Here is a 21,767-nt window from a genome sequence, read left to right as displayed (position 1 = left end):
TAGTGAGTTTATTAAGGGATGACAATTTGAAATGTAAAAATAGAAAAACTCAGCAAATGGGTCCTAGCAAAATGACAGAAATATGACTTGTCAGAGTTCTCCTGTAGTTGTCTGCTGCAGATAAATGCTTAGATGAAGTCTTCCAGTAGTGGGATAGATGATCTAGAGATAAATTGTTCTGTTCTTTATTCACGCACCACAGTCATTGATCATATCATTTTTAAAGTGTTAAGCATCTAAAATTCTTAAGCCAGAAAGTGGGCAACAATATTCAAGCTCTTCGAAGTACTTTCTGCAGTGGCCCTTGCATTTTATTATTTTTGCAAGAGCACCTATACAAAATACAAATTTTAGTAGTTTTTTGAGTGACATCTAAAGTACACGTATGTTCCTGTATGACTTCACTTAGAAATTGCTCTTGGCTAATAATTGCCAACGTCTACTTGCCACCCAGCTTGTAAGGCAAGTCATAAGGAACAAGATTTCATTTAGTAGAGCTCTACGTTTTTAAAAGAAGTGTAATGCAAGAGATAGGGAGTGTATATTAGTTTGCTTATATAAAGAATACTCTGTGCACTGATCTGTTCTTCAAAGACATGGCTTGCTACATTTCACTTGACTTACTGTTCGCAAGTTGTATACACATACTGATAGTTCTTCACTGCTCTTACTGAATCTTTGCAAGTAGTGACATACACCAGTCCCCTGCTGGTGTAAGTATCCCAGCTCCACTGCTTTTGGAAATTATAATAGGGATATGATGGTCTACAATACCCAGAGGACTTGCCCCATTTCCTTCAAAAGAATATGGTGGGCTTGATTCAGATTCAGCATTTATGGCAGTACTGCTTTTAATATTGCAAATATAAGTAGAAAGAAAACTCTCTCATGAGTATGATGCATGCAGATACACACCTGAGTGACTAACTTGAATTGATTGCTGCTGTCTGGACTGGATTCACATAATGACAAATGTCTTCATAAAAATAACTGCTTTGATACAGCACTTCATCTTTCTGAGTTTCAACGCTCCGCAAATTTAAGTATAAGCATGTGTAAATAAACATTGAAATCATCCCAGCACGTACAATAGATTTTCTTTTTTGCCCTGTTCAGTACTTGCATGTATTTCCTTTGCAGTGTATCTTCTAGAAAAGAAAGGCTTTTGGAGAAAAGTGAAAGATAGAAATTAAAATGGAGAATAAATTTTTACATGGATCCATTAATTTTTTCTCTTTGATGCTATGTAGACCTGGGATGAGTGGTTGATAGCTCGGGCTGCTCTGCTTTGAATACCAATGTTAATATAAAATGGGTTCCTTAACTTCCTCTCCTAATGTTCTGATAACAGAAACACAGTTTGTTTCTTTGAAATAGAGCATTTTATTTTTATGCTTCTGTGATTATTTTTTTTTCATTTCTGTTTTTCATTAGGAAGGTCCTACCTTTAAAAGGGAAAGAGCACCTGTTCTCTAGATCCTGTAGACTGGTTTTTGGGGGGCTCCATTTTAAATTTTATTGACTGAAGCAGTTAACGCTTCTTAAAACCCTGCTTCAATAAACATTCTCTTAAACTGTTGTTGTTGTTGAGGGTAAACTGATTAATGTGTGTTGAATCCCTTCAACAGCTGTACAACGAGTTTCACACCAAGGAATTTCAAAGTAATTATTTCAATGACAGATCAGGACTGGACTATCAGCACGTCCCTGATAATTCCAAAGATAGTACCTACTACTTTGGGGTTAGGAGTATGAGAGAGGAAACTTTCCTCAGTCTCAGCTAATTACACTCATGAAAGCGGATATAGGAGCTAGAAGGATCAGGGCTGCAGCCTGTGACTTACACTTTTGTAAATCTGGGAATGTCCACTGAGAGGAAGTATTCTGTTACTGAAAGTGATTGGGAGAACAAGGTGCTTGCTTGCTTACAGGGTCAACAGTTTTGTTCCTGCTTGAAACATTATCCTTAGATGAGGAAAGTTTTCACCATTTTTTTGTCTTGAATTTCTTTGTTTTTTAGGGAAAGCTATAAGGAAGCTTGTGCGCAAGGCGACTGTGGTGGCATCTAGAATCCTCAGATTTCCTTGACTGAATCCATCTGGGTTTAGCCCTAAATATAGTAGACAAGCTGCACTGCTTGCACTGATAAATTGTATCTTCCAAATGATAGACCAAGGTACAGTCATGTATACTAACCGTTTTTGATCTCATTTGACTCTTGATTCTGTTGCTTTTTGGGTAGTTGTGACAGTACAGTTTGTCCCCGTTGTTGTGGACTATCTTTTCATATCAGTATTCCCAAAAAAATATTAATTGAAAGAGACTTCTGGCCTGGCTCTTGGATTTGATGTTGCCAGCTCCTTACAAGGCTGCGGCTTGGTGGGAAACAGTCTCTCCTGAGACTTGTGAACTTGCCTTCAGTGGCAGGTAGACAGTGGGACTGTTGACAGCACAACTTTATGTGGTTTTACTACCCATAGAAAAGAAAAAAGTGCGAACCTAAAACAAAACTCCATATAATTTTCATTTTACTTTGTGTGCTCAGCAGTCATGAAAACAGACTGTGTTCTAACAAAGCATAGATTTTGACTATAAAATAACAGCTGTATCATGAAAAGAAAAAATAGATCAATAAAGCACTATTCTAAATGATAGTTAATAATTAGGTTTCCTTATATCTGCTTTGGTATCTCAGCTAGCTGTTGGAATGAGCAAGCAATCTCAGTGCCAACTGGCCTGCTTTCTGAGGTCAGAAATTCTCTTTGCTTTTGTTTTAGATGGGAAAATCTTCTGTCTCCTACCTGTGTCTTTTCTGAACTATAGGGGAGATAACTTTAATAACACAGAATATTACCAGTCTCAAGATGTTTCTGGAGTTGTGGTGTTGGTTCATGTTTTCAAAGACGTTGGTATCAAATAGAATGTATTGCTCTGCTTGGATCATCCATGACATCTGAAATTTTTTTAAAATTGTCTTATTTGAGCATGACATTGGTTGAATAGTAATCCAATTGCACAGAGGCTATTAAATTTTTTATTTTTACATGGTTTAGATATTGAGTTGGAAGACTTAAGAGTTGTCTTTTCTTTTGGCCAAAGATGGGGGGAATGCTTCCTGCATGTGTCTTCTCAGTTCCTTCATACTACATGTTGGTCTGCAGCTGTCCGCTCCTCCACCTTCAAATGTTGAGATTTATCCTTGTTTTGGTGTTGCACTCGGCTACGAAACCTTACAGTGGCTTCTCCCTAGTACACAAAGTACTTGGGGAGAGCAGCTTGGGTCTGGAATGCATGGTTGCAAGCTCAGATTGGTTGGCTCATTTGGCCCTTGGTGAATGTCCAGGTCTTGCTAAGGGAGATCCTGTACCAACTTCTAGTCGAAATCATTAACTGACCACAATAAAGGAGTCTGGTTGTCACGTGCAATTTGTGAGTTGCATATGGCTTTGAAGTTGCTTATGTAGCATCTGTTTTCTGTTGTCTGGCAACAGAATATTAGATTTAAAAAATGAATGCCACTGGTGTTCAGCCTTGCAGAGTTGGTCTACAGATGGCTCTCCTTTTGAATTTAATTCTTTTACAATATATGTACTTGGTGAGAGGTTGATAAAAAGTTCCCATAATTATCCTGTTTAATTAGTACATTGCAGCAAATAATTGAAGAATATGGCTACCTTTTCAATTGACAGCAACAGCTCACGCCTTTGGGGCACAGATAATTTTCTGTGCGTACCATTAATGGAACAGGAAGATGAGTACATCTTTTGTTCCTGGGTTGTGATACTGTCTGTGATGACATTCAGCTGGCCTGTCATGGTCTGCATCAAACACTTCCCTTCCCTGCCCACTGCCAATGCTTTGTGATAAGTCTTTGTATGTATTGTATATCTATCTACTGAGCATTTGGTGGGTCAGATCATTTGGGTGGCATTAATTCATTGTCGTTGTCCTAGAAAATTCTGATGCTATTTAATGGTGTGTTTTATAAAATATCATTCTCCCTTCTTTATTTACAATCTTTAGGAATATTCTGACTGCTAACAAAATAATTTCTGAACAGAAAAGGAACTCAAGAGAAGTTCCTTCTACAAGATAAACAGTGGATACCACATCAGAAATATCTGGGAGCTGGCAAAGAAAGTTAAAGCTAATTGTATGCTTTGATGTAAAGCTTGGAATGTAATGCCTGCTGCAGAAGTGGTGGATGTGGACAGCCTGTCCTCCAGACCCTGACAATGGAGAGCAGAGAGGATGGGTCAGGCTCTCCTTAACCACACATGGAAGCCAGACTAAGGCTGTTGTGGCATAACATTGCTGTTAGTATAGATAACGCTGTAACAGTAGTAGGATGCTAGGGATAGTTTTAAAATTCAGCTAATAAATGAAGGAGATTCAGTTGTCGATAACTACAAAATTTAGAAATACCTGAAGCCCAGGGGCATTTTTGTGTTAAATGAAAAACATGTTTAATGAAGTCAAGTACCCAAAAGTCAGGAAAAGTTGGAGATTTGTTAATGTTGGGTTTTGACAGCTGCTTTTGTGTTCAGCTGTATAATCACAGTTTTACTTTAGCTTAGTAGTCACTCAATGAATTAATTCAATATATAGAAAGGTATTCTGAAAAAGTCATGGTAAATAAGTTTCTTTTACCATTGTTTTTGAGAGCTTGACCCAAAAATTTTGTCTTTATTTGAAAGGTCTTAATATGGAACTAAATGTGTTTAGTAAAAGTTAAGATGTTTCAGCTAGATACTAGCTTGAGTTAGAGCACAATGATATACAGATCATCTTATTAGCTCCAACTCTTCAGCACAAAGGGCTGAGGATGAATATCATCAGAAGCAAGTAGGAGAGAATGCAGATTTGAAGTGTTCAGTGGAAGAAATCTCTGAGTTGGTTGTAGAGAGAACTGGTTATGCTAATTTAATAAGCACACAGACACAGAGACCTTACAATGTAAGGAGAGAAAAGTTAATTTGGAGTTTCAACTATTAAAAGGGATTCTATAGAGATAAAGCAGCTATTACTATAGTTGTGGATTTAATACAGAGGTAAATCATCCCTTTAGAAAGGGCAGTTCATACAGTCAGAGGTCTCCCCAACCAATGGGCCCAATGGATTTTCTGCATTGATTAAAAGGTGCAGAGTGGGAAACATGGAGGGAGGTAAGGCAGAAAAACAGGAATAAGCAGATCTTTAAATCTCATTGAAATTCATGGCAAGAGCATGAATTTGGCACAACAGAGGATTTCCAAATGAGCCTTCAGTTCCTCACACCAATGGCCAGGCGACAGGACTGTTGTTACTCTGCCCTGTTCTGTACGAGGAGTGAATAAAATACGCTGTTGCATGGTGTTTGCTTTTGTAGTGGTTCATTTTATCTCACTGCATTCCCATCTAAAAACACAACAAACTTGGTGAGCAGCTGAAGTGATGGTTTTTCAGCAACAGCATACTGGTATGAACTTTTATGTGCACTCGGCACTGCGACATCACCGAACGCTTGCTTGCTGCGCTGCTATTTAATGTTGCTCTAGCCGCTTCTGACAAGTTGATGTACTCGCACATCAGGATCCTGTATTGGTACATCATAGGGAGACAGAATGATCAGTAACCATGTTCCCTCGCAGGGCAGTGGTTATAAATAAGCTTCAGGAGGAGGTCACGTAGCCTTCTTTTTTTTTGCTCTTTTCAAAGATGTTTTCACTTTTCTGTATTATGGAGGTGGTGCAAACTTGAGCAGTCTTGTACCGCATAATCAAAGATTCCAAAAACCTGATGTGCCGTCACGTGTGTTTGATTATGCAGTGCTATGTTTTTTTGCCATTAAAATGTACTAATAACTAACAAACTTCCATTTCTGGCTACTTGCATATTTACATACTATTCCTTTGTTATAGAAATTAAAAGTGAAAAAAATGGAATTTCCTTGGGAAAATTGATTATTCTGACCTTTGAGGAAACAAAAGAAAAGCTTATAGCCAATATAGTATTAGTTATTTAATTTTTTTTATTGTCTTCTTTTCTGTTTGGGTTTTATTTCTTCACCTATTTGTGTAGTGAAGCCATTAGCAAGTTTACATTAGGGCTCCAATTAATAAGGATTGATTTAAATATTAGCTTAAAAAAGTTATCTGCCACTTAGTTGATGGGAGAAGGAACAATTAAAGAGTTAATATAATGACTAGATAGCACATTTGCTCTTCAAAGTTTTAAATACTGTGTGAGCAAAAAGTGGTAATTACTTTCAATAGCTAATGTTGTACCCTTATCTTAATATATTTAGAAATCTAAACAGCTAAGCTGATTTCTGTCTTCAGAAGTTGTGTAAAGTCTTTGCATATTCTTGTGTATTCATGTGGTCTGGATGTATTCTAGCTCAGACTTTAATCAGATTTTAATCTGAGAAGTAAGCAGCTGATGCTATTTTATTTAGTAGTTATTTTTAAGCCCTCTTATAATTACACCTTGCAACTTTTTTTTACCTGCTTTTTGCTAGTATAATTTAGATAGCTTGCTTTAATAATCTTAGTAGATAATACATTTTTGCATGATTACTCTGCAATGGGGACATATTTCTTTTCTGATTAATAGTGATTCAGACTAAAGCACGTGGTCAATAAACACGTAATACAGTAAATATAACGATCAAACAGCAAAAGTGAAAACAGAATAAAAAAGTGCCAGAAGTCCTTCTCCAACCTAAAAATGAACAAACCTCAGATCAAATTCTCTCCACTTCCTAAATAAAATCAATGTGCACACACAAGGTGGTGTATGCTTTTACAGCCTAAAAAAAGGTCTGATTCTGGAAATGCATGTTCAGCTGTCACTGAGCAGTACTTCCTAATACTGTCAGAATATTCTACTAAAGGGGAAAAAAACCCCAAACTTGAAATGAAAAGGCCTTAAGGGTTATTGAAGGAGATCTGCATTCTTTCTGTTAAACTCAATTAGGAATTTAGAATACGTTTATCCAGGTTTTACCCATTAAACTTTGATAAATGTGAAAACAAGCATTCTGTGTACATGGTAACTACTTTTGGTACCAGATTGCTTAATGGAAAGGCAGTTATGTTTAAGTCATTACGATGTGTATGTATGTATTCTTCCTTGTTGTTTCCTAACTTTTTCACTGAACCAACAGAAATGACTGTAAGCTGACAGTATCTAGTTATGGTTTATGTTTAACATGTGTTTTAAACAATTTTCATGCTGCTTCTGCTGTGGTAAAAGTAAAATCAGGATGTTGTTATGCTACTAAGTAAAAACTGGGGGCCCTAGGGGCTCTGGATTATAAATTGGTGGAGTTAACTCACATTGTTAATATAGCAATCAGTTACAATTTAAGCATAAAATCTGTTAAAAACTTGCCTTTTAATTAAGAAGTAACAGAAGGCACAGGTTAAATAGTGAGTCATTGTTTACTAAGTATTTGAGCTTTAGGATAGACTATGGTGTTGGTGGGGAGTTCTCTTTGTTCTTGAGGTGATTTTCTTTTTGTTCCCAAGGGCTCTTATTTTTCTATTTGAGTTAGTGCAGTCCCATGACAGTGGTAGCTCCTGTGGAGCGAGTACCAGCTGGGGTTCCTTGCAGCATCTCCTACTGGTTTATTTACGATACAGCTTTGGCACCAATATTGGCTGAAGCCACACTGTTCTTAGAACAGCCTCATTGAAGTCAAGCTGTTATAACACCTGGTGTCAGCATGTAGAAGAATAGAAAAAAATAACAAAAATTGTGGGTGTGGAAAAAATAGAAGTCTGTCATTGCACTGAGCGTTGTGTCTGCTTGCTGCTTTGTTTCTGCCGCAGTTGCAGCAGATGCGAAGCTCAATGTGGTGATGTCTTTTGGGTGCTACAAATCCTTATATTTCTTTCTTTCCTCTTATTTAATTCTTAATGATTTGTAATAAAATATTCAACTATCTAGTCCACGGAATGATACTTAGCTTATCTGGTTTGCCTACACCAGAAAGCTAAACCAACCCAAAACCTCCTCGTATGCAGACATTACAGTTGCATTGGTCACTGAATTTTTTAGATCGTTCCATTTTCTTCCTGTTGATATGACCAATAATATATTGGATTTTAATCCAGCTTGTAGAAAACTATTTGATAAACAGATGTGTTATCCAGGAAAATGAGCATCATTTTTAATAGCTTGGGAAGCTGCTATGTTGTAAAACACTTTTATCAAAACTTTAATAGGCATGGGCCTCTTAAGGAAACTGATATAAGGCAGGGAAAGAAAAGACTGCTGTGCAGACTTAGTTTGATTAAAATGTTTTGGTAACGAATCCTTAATTATTTTAAAGTAAGCCACAATGGAGTCTTTTCTCCTGTGCTGATAAGAAACTGGGAAGTTTTCATATTGCATTCAAATGTATGATGTGAAATGAATTAGTTATTAGCTCTATCTCCTTGGGGCATATGCACTATAAATAGCTTTTTCAAGTCTATGGCTTTATTCTGCTCTGTATTGTCACATTGCAGGCCAGAGTAAAAATGTCTCCAATCAGTTGCCCTCTGAAGCAATGTATATGATACAGAATTGGCTTTTGCAGATGGAAGTTTATTTTTATGGTACGCAAGCAAATGGAGGACTCCTTGGTTCACTGACCCCTAATTTCTCAGAGTCCCAGGGAAAATAAAACACCTGTGATTGTGTTTCTGTCACCTGTGATTGTTGTCAGCAACAGCACTAAGGGGAAATCTTGGTTTAGTTATTGAATAAGATCTATAGTACTACTAGCAAGGTTGGGAAAAGGCTGTTTTAGTTTGGACTGTGAAAAGCCCTTACTGTGAAGCCAGTTATCAGATATATTGGCTTTGTGTTTTGTTCTAATAGCAAAGGCAAGTGAACTGGGGCCATAAATTAGTTTACAGCTTTGCATTTTGAAAAGGGGTTTGGTTATAAACCCAGAAGACCATGGTATTTTCTGTGGTACGTGAACTCTGGCATGCTGTTCATCTAGAGTTTTGTTTTGTAAGAAACAGGAGAGAGAACGATCCTTGCTACTAACACTTACACTGCCTTTACACTAACAAACCCAATGTGCTGCCCAGTGCGGCTCCAGATAGTTTTCCTTTATTTGAAGTTACCAGCATCTGAGGGTGTTAAAATTGCCTTAATGAGCTTAATTCTCTACTGTTCAGTTCAAAATTCTTATAAATCCAGGATTATACCCTATGTACTGCTTTTCACTGTTCCAGACAGACATGAACTTCAGACTCTTGAGGAAGTGATCACCCTAAGGAATGTACATCTTCTTGCTGATGTTTATAAAAGCTATAGCTACTTCCTTAGTGTTGAAGATAACAATGTGAACAAGAACGCTGAGTAACCATGTGTGACCTAAATGTTTTAGGTCTTCCGGGACAATTTATAGTTGTGACAGATAGTGTACAGACTACAGCAGTGAAGGATAGTGTGGCAAACTGCCACCCAGCGAGGTCCCTGCCATGGCAGCCTGGCTGCTTGTACTGACCTTCAAGAGTTGTGAACATCTGGTGAAAAGTCTCAGTGTGTAAGGTGGTAGCAGCAGCCTTGCCTTCTCAGTTGGGTAGCAGCAACATTCACGCAATTTGAAGTACGGTGAGAGGAGTTTGTGAGTCATTTGTGCAAGGAGGATGGGAGAACACAAGGAAACATCCCCAAAAAATCAGCTTCTGCCCTGTGGCTTCCAGAATTGCAAAGTTCTGGATAATGTATCATTTTTCAGTCTTCTTCAGTGGAGACACAGTTGTCTAAATCTCAGAGAATGGGAATGCCTCTTCTCAAGTACAACATGGCCTGTAGAGGTTTCTAAAAAAAATTAGTGCTACCTCTGTCTTGAAACACAAGATCCCCAAGTTCTTCAATATGCAAGTCAGAAGTGCCTTGGCTTAAAGTCACCCAATTCTGATTTAATTCTGGTTGAGGTGGTCTCAAACTCTGACTGAATCTGTCAGGGTCCTGATGTAGATGTGTTTAGATTCTTAATAAATTCCCTGAGCTTGTGCTGAGCTCTGTGTGGAGCTGCCTTGTGAGTGATGCTGAAGAAGAGAGGGAGAAAATGGCGGGGGGCTTTTCTGTGCTTTACCCGTGTTAAGGCAGCTTGGCACCTGAGGGAATTTGGTCTCAGACTCAGCCCAGGGGAGTTTGAAGGCACTAGTTCCAATTTCACTTTTTACCAGGTGAGAGGCAAAGCTGGATTGGGACCTTTGGCATCCCTGCTGTCAATGGAGCCGTGACCCTGGGGTAGCAAAGGACAACCTGCCAATAGGATGTGTGATACCACCACAGCAGCCTCTAAGCATATCCCGTACCAAATGCTCCTCCAGCTTTTCGATACCAGTTGCACTGTTACTCATCCTGCTCTGTGTCCCTGGTCTCGTTGGAGTGTGGCACTTTGTGGCATCACGGTATTTCTTTCTGTAGCAGTACCTTGAGGTTCAAATTACTTCTGGGCAGCCAGGACCCAAGAGCTCAGAGTCAGGGAGAGAATAATAAAGGTGAAGGGTGGCTATTGAGTAATTAGCAGCAGGTGGGGAGGTAAGCAAGTGTACTTAGCTACTACTTCCATTATGTTAATGAGCAACACACTTGTTCATTTGATTGCATGGCATTAGACAAAATGCTATATTGCTTTACATGGTTGCAAATTTTCTGCTGGAGTCAGAAATAGTAAGTAAAGGTTTAAAATATATTAAATATTTTCATGTATTATGGCATATTTTACCTTGCTTGAGTGATCTTGTATGCTGCCTTGGAGTGGCATATCATAAATACCATTATTATTATCCCTTATGCCAAAATGACATTGACAGTGGTTGAGATTCTCATGTGAACTGAATAGCATAGCTCTGGTGAAGGAAAAGGACAGATTTGGTACCTTCTGTTTAAGTTGTCAAGGTTGGCTGAATTCTCAGTTAATTTAAAATCCTGCTTTATGGCCTCTATTACACAGGTTTCTGCTTCCTCCTTGAAATCTCTCTTCTGGAGTGACAGAATGTAACCATAAATGTTGCTTTTTGTTGATTTTTTTTTTTTTTTTAATGCTTTATTGTGTGTGGGTTTCGCTTTGTTCTTTATTTAAAGTAACAATCCACGTTGCTTCATAGGCTTGTAGGGAGGTCTTTTTGCTTGTTTTTGCTTGTAATGTAAGTCTTCGGCACTGTATGAAAAAACCAGGCAGTCCAATTGTAAAATGCAAACAGAGTCCTCATTTTCTGTGGCTGGCAAACTTTCCCTTTTATCCCTCAGCCAACTTTTATCCAGTCCAATGGTTCTCCTCCTCTGTCATGCTTGCTAACTTTTGCAGATTAATTTTTTATGAGAGATGCTATTAAAATGACTTTGGAGATTCACATAAATTATCTCTGCAGCTTTCACTTGCTCTTTGTTGTTGTGAAGAATTTACTAATGTTTCTCTAAGGCAGCCTGTATTCTCTAAATCAGTACTGAGTGTTTTCTAATTTTGCATTAAGTAATTTCAACTTGATTTGTTAAGGAAGTAAAATATTAACTGTTATGTAAACTTGAATCGTGGGGGAAGGGAGGCAGAGAAAGTGTGTCAGTTTTGCTTTGTCATTTACACAGCTACTGAATCTTTGTGAAGTAAATTCAGCTGAGCCCTGCCTGCCAGGAGCAGCCTTGGTAACCCGTGTGCCATTGAGGTGCCTTTCCGAGATGCAGTTCTTTTTCTTTGTTCCTGCAAAGTACAGGGGTAGCAGTTTCTGTTGCCCTTCATTAGCAGAAAACTGTGAAATGGGGCTTTGCTGTTTCCCTGGCTCTTCAGTTTGTTCCCACCAGAAGAGGAGTGTAGACAGAGCCTCCCATTGCACTTTTAGATCATCTTTCCTTGAGTGCTAGAGTCTGAGCAGGAGTTTATACAGGAGGAGATTATGAAATGGGTGTTTGCGTTTGGTGCGTGTTTCACTCCTTGAAGTGAGCAGAAAAACACCATTTATTTGCAGTGCCCCAGTGTGAGTAGAGCATATATAAATGATTAGAGCAGAACATTCCTGTAAATCCAGGCTCTAAAGCTCATCAAAACTGCAAGACTGGAGAGTGCAGCCCTTGTGGTACTGGATAGCATGAAGATGTTGGCTAACAGGTAGCTTGCAGGGTGTGTGTAAACAGCCTGTTCAGTCCTAAACTCATAAAAGGTTAACTGCTGTGGTCTCTCAGTGATGATTTTTACATTTGAGACTATAATGGTGAGTGTCCTTTCAGTCTTTAAGAGCTGGTGAAAATGATGGTTTTATACATTTATATATTTGTATTGTGCAAAGCTGTGCCTACAGACCTAAGATGTGAGTTAGCCTTCTATTTTGTTCAGCAAAACAGAACATACCTTAATATCTAAAAGTTTCCTTTAAGCTAAAGCCTCAGATTATTTTAATGTTGTTTCTCTTCTAGTAAAATCTTACACAGTTTTTCTTGTTGTGAATGAATTGATCCTGCTTTGTTACAGTTTCATTTTAAGGGACTAGGTCTTAAGTTTGGGAGAGCTGATTTAGGGCCAGATTTTACATGTGAGTTTTTATCATCTAAGAACCTTGTAATTTGCTTGCAGTTCACTTTTGAGCTGCCAAACTGAACGTAAACGGAACCTTTGCTACTTTTCTAATATAGCTTGAAAGCACTGTAGTTTATTTGAGGGTTTTCCAACATTTATGATTGGGAGGTAGTGCATGTATAGGTATGGAGGTTAATTAAATCAAGAGGTGAAGTTTGTAGAACAGGGAATGCTTCATTAAGCCCTGTGTGAAGTAACATGTACAATCTGTTCACAATACCCCAAGTGCCATTCACTGAGACAGTGTAATTACAGCTTACACACAATTTCATTAGTTTGTGTTTCTTCTACTGTGGTTGACATGTATGTTGTCTTCAGTGAAACCCTGGAATAGAGGAGGGACTGCTCGCTGGTGGGCATCTGAGCATACTGACATTCAGCAAATCATTTTTCCTTTGGGTTCTAAAATGTCTTATCCCAGATGTAATTAAGCTTGTAATTCATCAACTGACACATCTTTTTTTCCCTCAAATTTCAGGTCTAGCTGAAGACTTGTGAAATGACTCTTCTTGTACATGTTTTTTTTCTTTAAACAGATGGGAAACAATTACCCTTCCCCACTGCTAGTAGTTCATTTTTTGTTTGGGTTGTTTTTTATTAAAATGTTCATTTTTATTTCAGGGCAGGATATCATGACAGCCTCAAGATGCAGTCTTTAAACACATCTCTCTTTAATGTGTGTGGTGTTTAGGCAACTCTAAAATCTAGGTGGCTGTGAAGATACGGGAGCTTCAGTGAAAATTTAACTATATAGAGTCCCGAGTTTCTTTTAATAACAAGTTCTGCTACAGAGAACTGTGAATGCACTGAAATAGACTGAAGTATTATCACCAGCCTAGGCAAATTTGCATCTCTTTTGGTATGCATTTAGTTGATTCTCAGAGAGGGACTGTTAAAGCTCCAGTTATGATCTCTGCAAGTCAGAGACTAGATGCATACATAAAAATCCTGGAAAGTCATGTGAACCTACTTAATATTACCGTTGTGATAAGTCCCATGGGCCTATTCAGGTGAGAGAAATTAAAGATGAGGAAGCACTTGAAGGCACAGGTCTGTAGAGAGAAAAGCAATATAAATGAGGGTAATAAAGAGACCAGTGAGGAGGAATGAATGATGGGCTTTATTGCAAATCTTATCTGTACATTATTTCTTTAGATTAAAAACCTTCATAAATGTTCTTGAGAGAAGTTGCTAGAACGATGTAAGAAGAGAATACATCTGGGATGTAACAGAGGTAGCAGTAAAACTGACCTTCTGTTGTCCTTTTGCTTTCCTATTAATATCTTTAAATATCTTTAAAAATCTTTAAAAGGTTTATATTTTTATATATATATAAAAATATATTTATATATTTTAAAATATAGTTAGAACAACTATTTTAAGAGAATACATGCTACATCCATGCGGTATCCCAGCTCTCCCGAACAACGGCAGGTGCCAGACTGGTAGTGATCTTCTGTCATCAGTCCTCTGGCTGTACTCTTAAAACACTGAAAAGCTTAGGTCCTGCTCCAAAACTGTTTTACCCTTTGTTACTTATTGTATTTTTTGGTATCTAATAAATTACTACTAATACATTTCACAGAAACTATCTGCCTAAATTTTCTCATGCCAGGAATTATAGTGTTTTGTTTAGAGATCATGTCCTAAGTTAGTATTTGTGTTCTTTAGGGTTTTGATAGATTGCATGTATCTACTGATTTTAGTAAGTTCAAGTATTATATAATACTTTTCATGTAAGACTGTTCCACAGGAAAAGTTAGCAATAAAACATGTATGAAATTATATATGGACTTAAGCTAGATCTTAGCAGTACGTAAATTACTGCACAGACCTAGGCTGATGTAGCTTCAGAAACCGTTCTCTGCCGAAACCACCTTAAATCATCTGGCAGTGTTTCAGGAGTAGCGTGTTCTGGGGCAGAACTTCCAGGCTTTGCACACATAATGAAGAATTATAGGAAAGCAGATGAGGGAATAGGGGAACTAAAATGTTATCTGCACCATGTAACTCCAGAAATGGGTCTCGGTGCTGCTGCAAAGCACAGACTGCGTGGCAGGCAGATTGTGGGGAGGAAAAACTAGCATGACAGCTCTGGTTTTAGGCATGGTGTTTTGTGAATTTATGCACTGGGAGACTGTTGACTGTTAGCTTTAGGAGCTTTTAGAATACATATTTTTTTTTTTATATTTGGCCTTTGAAGTGAAGAACTACATTGAGTTGCAGCTGTCTTTTATTTGAGTCAGTAAAATATAAATCATGACTAAGAGCAGTTATGTCTTCTCAAAATAAAAGGCTGCATGTTATTTATTCACTTCTGCCACAAGAGTGTATGATGGCTTATAGGTGATTAAAATGAACATGCCACCAGAATCTTATAACTTAGACAGTGCACAGCAAGAGGTGATGAAAAAAGCAGGATAAGTACAGGAAGCATGAGGGTTACAGTGGCAAAAGCTCATGAAAATACTTTCATATAACAATAAAAGCTTTCACTTATGCCTCATGTATGTTTCCTCACTGCATGTTGCCTGTGTGTCTTGCTGGTTATTTGATTTTTGGTTTTGTTAATGTATTCTACTCGTAGACTTCTGTCGTGATATTGTTTCCCTTGAAGTCCCTGAAAGGAACTCCTAGTGATTTAAACAGTGTTGGATCAATCTCAGTAAGCAAAGACTGTTGGGATGTAGTAATGAAGAAGCTGGCACTTTAAACTTCTTTAAAATGAAGTGTTTTGTTAGAATGAACAATGAAGCACCCTGTAATTCTTGTTGTTCATGTAGTAGGCGTAGTATTATGTAAAAAAACTAATATATATTTCATTATAACTACCCAAATATGAAGGGGAAAGGTTTGCTATTCTTCCCCCTGTTAACATCCTACTTACCTCTATGTTTGTATCATTTGTGCAGAAAAATGTTTTGTTTTCCACAACGTTGAGGTGATTGTGGTGAGGATATGGAATTGTTTTGGGGTGGTTTTTTTCTTATTTTTAAAATACATCTTTGTCACAGTTGGTGAAATTTTGTCATAGTTAGCGCTGACTGCGGCTAAGTGCATAACATCTCACTTCAATCCTATTGATCTCCTTGTCTTAGTGATATTTTGTAGTAGATTCCTAAATACTTAGAGTATAATATTATTATTAGCTCTAAGGATAATTTTTTCATTTAATGAGGCTTTCCTTACCCTTGTATCATTAGAAAATATCAAGTGATTACATTTGCACAGGTGATTGCTTTATCATGTCTTTAATGTTATGCCTCCAGTATTATGCCTCTTGCTTGGTTCCCATTTATTCACTTCAATCCTTCTGTTTCTGTTATATCCTTTTCAGCAGTATTATCATTTCATCTGACTTTGTGTAATGTTTCTTTATTCTAAAGGCATGCCATCAGAGAGATGTGAATTTCAATATAATTTTTTTAATAGTTGAAAATCCTTTAGATTAATGTGCTCTGCATTGACAGAACGCATTCTCAAATGCATAGGGCAAACGGGATCCATGTACGTTACATGCTGTAAAATGTGGGGAGAGGAGCAGACTACTTTGACATTTGTGTCCAAGTAGAAAATGGTAGAGTCTGCCTTGTAACACATGTGTTTGTGTTTTAAACTTTACGTGGAGAACCACAAAAGTGGAAGAAATCTTATTTCCCTTTCTGTGGAGGTCCCATTATTTTCTGTAAGGTGGATTTGAGGGAGATATTTCTTAACTATTCAGACATGTAAGTATGCGGACAGAAAACTCATGACAGCTGCAGAAATATCTGACTCTGGAGTATTTTTAAAAACCCCATTCATTTGTGTCTTTTTTGTCCCATGTAGAGATCCTTCAAAAAACATCACTGCCGGTTCTGTTGATGGTATATACCTAAGAAGGACCAATGAATACAGAAATGTTTAGTGTACCAAATGGAAACAGATGTTTAATAAAATGTAATGAAATGTATTCACCTGTTTATGTGAGTGCTGCACATGTTTGATGGGTATAACTATTTATTAAACAGCTTGCCCATGTGTTGCCAAATAGTGGATTAAATTCTAGTAAGTCTACTTGAGTACCTCTATGCTCGTGAATATGACATTTAGTCTATTTATACCTCTCCAACTGGGTTAAAATGTCAAAAAGATGTATTTTTGTAGTATAAGTACCTCAATTCTTCTTGACATTATTTTCAGTAGCTCATTTTATATGCATATCTTTCTTTTATATTATCATCATGATGGTATTAATTTGGATGTGCAAATTAGCTCTTTGTGATGTTGTCATGTCAGCATCTGGATTCGAGATGTGCTGTTTCATAAGCATCACATCCTATCGCGTTTCATCACAGAGTCCCCTTTTCCTAATCTAATTATTCATAAGGAACCTTGGGGATTGTGCTAATAGGCATCTGAAGCTATAAAGAGTAATGAAAGTGGTTGTGTTACTGCTATGCAATTAAGTGTATATAGAATACCATTCATATAATTAAATTCAGAATTTTTACCACTCTTTTTCTCCTTTATAGTACATTAATTATTTCTCTGAAGTTAAAAATAATACTAATGGAGTTTAAGAGCTTTTTATGAGAGTTGTAGTATTTATAGTCATGAGTTTATTTCGGCTTTTATTTTTAAAGGCCTTCAGCAAATAAGTAGTGAGTTGTATGAAATTATTTTTATGGATTTTTCATGTTTGATGTGAAAAGGTGGAGGATGTTTCTGACTGAGGCAGAATTTGAACTGCTGGGAAACTAAGGGAGGGTGTGCTGTGTGTTTCTCATTTAATATCATGTCCATTGGTTTGACTGGGTGCAATACACATTATGCTGCTGCTGCTGGTAATGTGTATCAGCAGTCATTGCAATTTGTAAGTTCAGCCTGACCTTTGGTCCGGGTTCAGTTTTCTGTCTTTGTTCATTTGGAGTAAGTGTTTTGATGAATGAAGATTAAGTACTTAGATCAACTAGTCAATATGTTTTCCACTGATAATTCCATATTAATAAGTGCTGATGGTTAGTATCTTTAAGGTCTACTGACAGTCTGATTGAAATCAATGGCAGTTTTGCCTCATTTGGTTCAACGGGAGCAAGAATGAGTCTTTAACCAGCAGAAAATTATAAACACCAATCTCTGTTCATATGTCATTCAATATGAACAAGAGTTTTTATGGTGCTGTCAGGCTGAAAAAAATCCTTTTCTTTTTTGATAACAAAGCTTCATTTAGCTGAAGTAATCCCTAGGTAGCCTGTTAGAGGTGTCCCAGCTTTGTTGTTCTCAACGATAGGGAATGTGGCCTCTTGCTGATTCTTCTTAAGTAGTTGCTACTGCCTACAATAGCTTTGGTGACTGCTGTGCTGCTGAAATTTTGCTGCAGACATCCTGCATTAACCTAGTTGTCTGGAATTTTCATGTGAAAATCGGATTTTATCTTAATGCTGTGGAGTACCTGATATTAAATATATTTTGCAGTTCCTTTTCCCAGAACACTGGTGTCAGCCATGATGTTCCATGGTGATGAAGAGGCCAAGGGATTGTGAAAGCATCCCTCCGTCTTTGATTATACACAGCTGGTTGGGATCTCATCCTATGTTCTGGACTGCCTGAACTGTAAAAATCCTACCATCATTTTTAAATTCCTTATCTGCATAGTAACATGCTACAAAACTGAGTGGTGCCTTCATAAAACAACTCTTCCAGGATATCCTCTTAGTTTCTGCCCAGGTACCCACCAGGAGAAATGAGCTGTCAAGTTTGAATGAGAGTTCAATAGGTCCGGATCCTGTCTGACCAAATGACAGAATGTCAGAGGGGGACTGACAGCTTCTCTCTAATCATCACTGTAAAAGCAAAAGGAGGGAAGACAGAATGGGAAAGTGCACAGAAAGCCTGGTTTCTTGACTTGATTTCCAGATTGCTCTACAGCTTTAAAGGTCAAACCCAACACCTTAGGTTAGTACCTCCTTAATTATTAGAAGACAACCTTTAGAGTACAGAAATAGCATGCTTTTGGCACTACTCAGCAAGTGTTTGCACTCTACATTAGTTCATGCTTTGAAATATTCTTGAAGTACAGCAGTGCAGTGGTAGGTCATTAATCTACCCTTACAAAGGCAAAGAAGTTTTGCCTCTAAGACAAACAGTTCTATTAATCTTAAAATCTGTACAAAATGCTGGTGGTGCTTGGTCATATTGGTGAACTGCCAAGTCAGGTTAACACCACCAGATTTTGTACCATGATTCAGATTTTGATGCAGTGACTAGCAAATTTTCTAGCCATTTTCTGGAGTTGGCCATTGCTGTTCCCATTTGCTGTTGAATAAAACAGCATTACTTTTGCATACCTTGTAAGCATATTCTCTTAGATAACAGACATGTCTGAAAATCAGTAAATGAGAAAAGAAAACCTTCAATCCATACAATCAGCCCTTTTAGTTTGTTTTTTTATTTTCATTTTACAGTGGTAAATTTTATATTTTTATTTTTCTCTGGGAATTTAATTTTTTCCACGTTACCTTGCTTTGCTTTGATTATAGGGTAAAATCTTTAATTCTCTGCACTAGTGTATTAAATAGTGACCAGTTGAAATACCTCTCACATTGGCTATTGGTTGCTTCCTACTCTCCCTATTACTTTTGCGTATTTGTGGTTTTCTATGTAAATATGAAAATAATAGTTTACAACAATTTAGAACAATAACAGATTTGATTTTGTTTTCCTTCCTAGTGTGTATGTATCTCTAATCATCCAAGTAATCCTGGTCAATGGACACTATTTCAGGATATTCACCTAAAAACTTAAATAAATAAAGCCTTTCCTTGAACTTTGCATGTGGTTAGTCATTGTTTTGTTAAGCCGGACTTGTAGTAATATGCTTTTGTTGTTACATTTTATATACAAATTATTATTTTAATGATCCTTAAGTTTAATTTTATGCAAATCGAATATCAGGGAGGTTTGCTGCCTGTTCTTCATTGTCAAATCAGTTTGTGTCTCCTTTTAAAGCCGATTTCAACACACAAGTTCAAATCCCTTAGATAAAGAATATGCTCACTTACAAAGATTGTAATTGATTTTTTGGCCCTGTTTTTAATACTTTGCACTGTAAATGACATCCCAGTGGAGAATAATCATCATACAGATGTTTGAAAGCTCCTTCCTGCCGAGTATGGTAATTGAAGTCTATAAAGTGTCATCAGACTGCACGTTGTTTCTAATTAGCACAAGGCAGTTTCTCTTAGCTTTGTATAGTTTTACCAGCTGGCTAGTAAATCTTGCCTGTTACTCAAAAAACAACAGATGAAAAGCATGAGATTTTTCTGGGTGGTTCGTAGTGTCTTGCTTTCCTTTATCAAAAATACTAATTTTTATATGGTTTCATGCTGACTTTCTGAAGCTATTCGGTATGATTTTAGCTCCAGCTGGTCAGGTACTACTCTGACATCTTTCGAAAGACTCTTTATCTCACATCATTAGGAGAAACATTAGTGCAACAATAAATTTTTTTCCTGGTAATAGGGCCTTTATGATAATGATTCTCATTTGTCTATTTTCTGAAGAAGGATCTCTTTTAGTGACTGCAGGATGGTTGGATGTTTATGGCAGTTTCCCAGGGAATACTTGGAACAGTTAGCAGAAATTCTTTCCTCTGCCCGCTCCCATTCCACTGTTATTTAAAAGGAGCTCAAAAATCTGGGCAAGATCACTGGGAAAAGAAGCTCCACTGCCTGTTTCAGCTTCCCTGTGTGACTGTACTTAAGGTATAGGTCAGATTCTGAGGTCCTTATTGAGGGTTGGTTTGTGCCTCCAAAAATGTACCTCCCTCTGGTAGGTTAGTTTAGCCCAAAGTAGTGTCCCTGTCTTTATGTCTTTCTGCACGCTCTTTTTGCCGTAAATAATCTGGGAGTTTATAGGACCTTAGAAGGCAGACAGGTAAAGAATTTGCAGGCCCTGAGTGCTTTTTTCAGGCATCTGTTCTAAGCATGAAAGACCAAAGTAAGAGCTAGCTCTGTTTGTGATAAGACTCTGAGGCAGGATGCATGATGATTTTTTTTAAGGTGAAGTTTATATTTCTCCCTTAAATGTGCTGAGTGCCTTGTCTAAATATTCAGGTATCACATCCAAAATTTGTCATGATGCATTGCTTACACGATTTCTTGTTGATTCCAATTGAAGGACACTCCAATAATGTAAAAGTCCACATTTTACTTGGAAATTGAGGAGGTTCCAGAACACCCTACATGAACAGCTAACAGACAATAATTTCTTGTGTATTCTAAGGCACTAGACTAAGATTTAAGAGGTTGATTTGATCCTTTCCAAATGACGGCATTCTGAGGAAATAATTTTGTTTCTACCCATCTTTATTCTCTGTCTGTGAAGCAAAATGATAATGATATACCTCCCTCCCTTCTTGTCTAGACTTCTTTGTGTTTGGGAAGAAAACAGTAAGTGACAGCTATGATCTGGAGAAGGCCTGTACTGTAAATAATTAAAATGGACTATTTCAGTTGGAAGGGACGTACAATGACCACCTAGTCCAACCGGCTGACCAATTCAGGGTTGAGCAAAAGCTAAAGCAAGTTGTTAAGGGCATTGTCCAAATGCCTCTGAAACACTGACAGGCTTTTTGGGCATCAACCACCTCTCTAGGAACCGTGTTCCAGTGTTTGACCACCCTCTCGGTAAGGAAATGCTTCCTAATGCCCAGTCTGAACCACCTCTGGCCCAGCTCTGAGCCATTCCCACGCGTCCTGTCACTGATCCCAGGGAGAAGAGCTCAGCACCTCCCTCTCTGCCGCCCCTCCTCAGGAAGCTGCAGAGAGCATCGCTCTAGTGAGGCCATCTCTCACCCTCCTTTTCTCCAAACTAGGCAAGCCGAAAGTCTTCAGTTGCTCCTCACGGGACATTCCTTCCAGCCCTGTCACCAGCTTTGTTGCCCTCCTCTGGACACACTCGAGCACCTGAACATCCTTCTTAAGCTGGGGGGCCCAGCACCGCACGCAGAACTGGAGGGGAGGCCGCCCCAGCGCTGAATACAGCGGGACGTCACGTCCGTGACTGGCTGGTTACACCGTGTTTGCTGCACCCCAGGACGCGGGTTGCCCCCTTGGCTGCCCGGGCACACTGCTGGCACGTACCGAGCCTGCTGCCCACCGGCCCCCCAGCCCCCTTTCTGTGGGGCTGCTCCCCAGCCACTCCTCTCCCTGTTCCTACT

General features: G+C 38.1%; 1 protein-coding gene across 8 annotated transcripts in view; it reads left to right on the top strand.

The window, feature by feature from the left end:
* Positions 1–21,767, top strand: part of PPP2R2C (protein phosphatase 2 regulatory subunit Bgamma) — a 207,944-nt gene that overhangs the window by 110,744 nt on the left and 75,433 nt on the right. For 2 of the 8 annotated variants that reach the window (XM_037385274.1, XM_037385266.1), the window contains one exon: positions 2,021–2,176. The exons of the other annotated variants lie outside the window; for them this stretch is intronic. In XM_037385274.1, the coding sequence (XP_037241171.1) occupies positions 2,164–2,176 (13 nt within the window). In that variant the 5' untranslated portion in view covers positions 2,021–2,163. The remainder of the gene's footprint in view (positions 1–2,020; positions 2,177–21,767) is intronic. 8 annotated transcript variants of the gene reach the window in all.

Source organism: Falco rusticolus, chromosome 1, assembly GCF_015220075.1.
Source record: "Falco rusticolus isolate bFalRus1 chromosome 1, bFalRus1.pri, whole genome shotgun sequence".
In the NCBI taxonomy this organism is placed as follows: Eukaryota; Metazoa; Chordata; class Aves; order Falconiformes; family Falconidae; genus Falco; species Falco rusticolus.
This window is presented reverse-complemented; position numbering and strand designations above follow the sequence as displayed.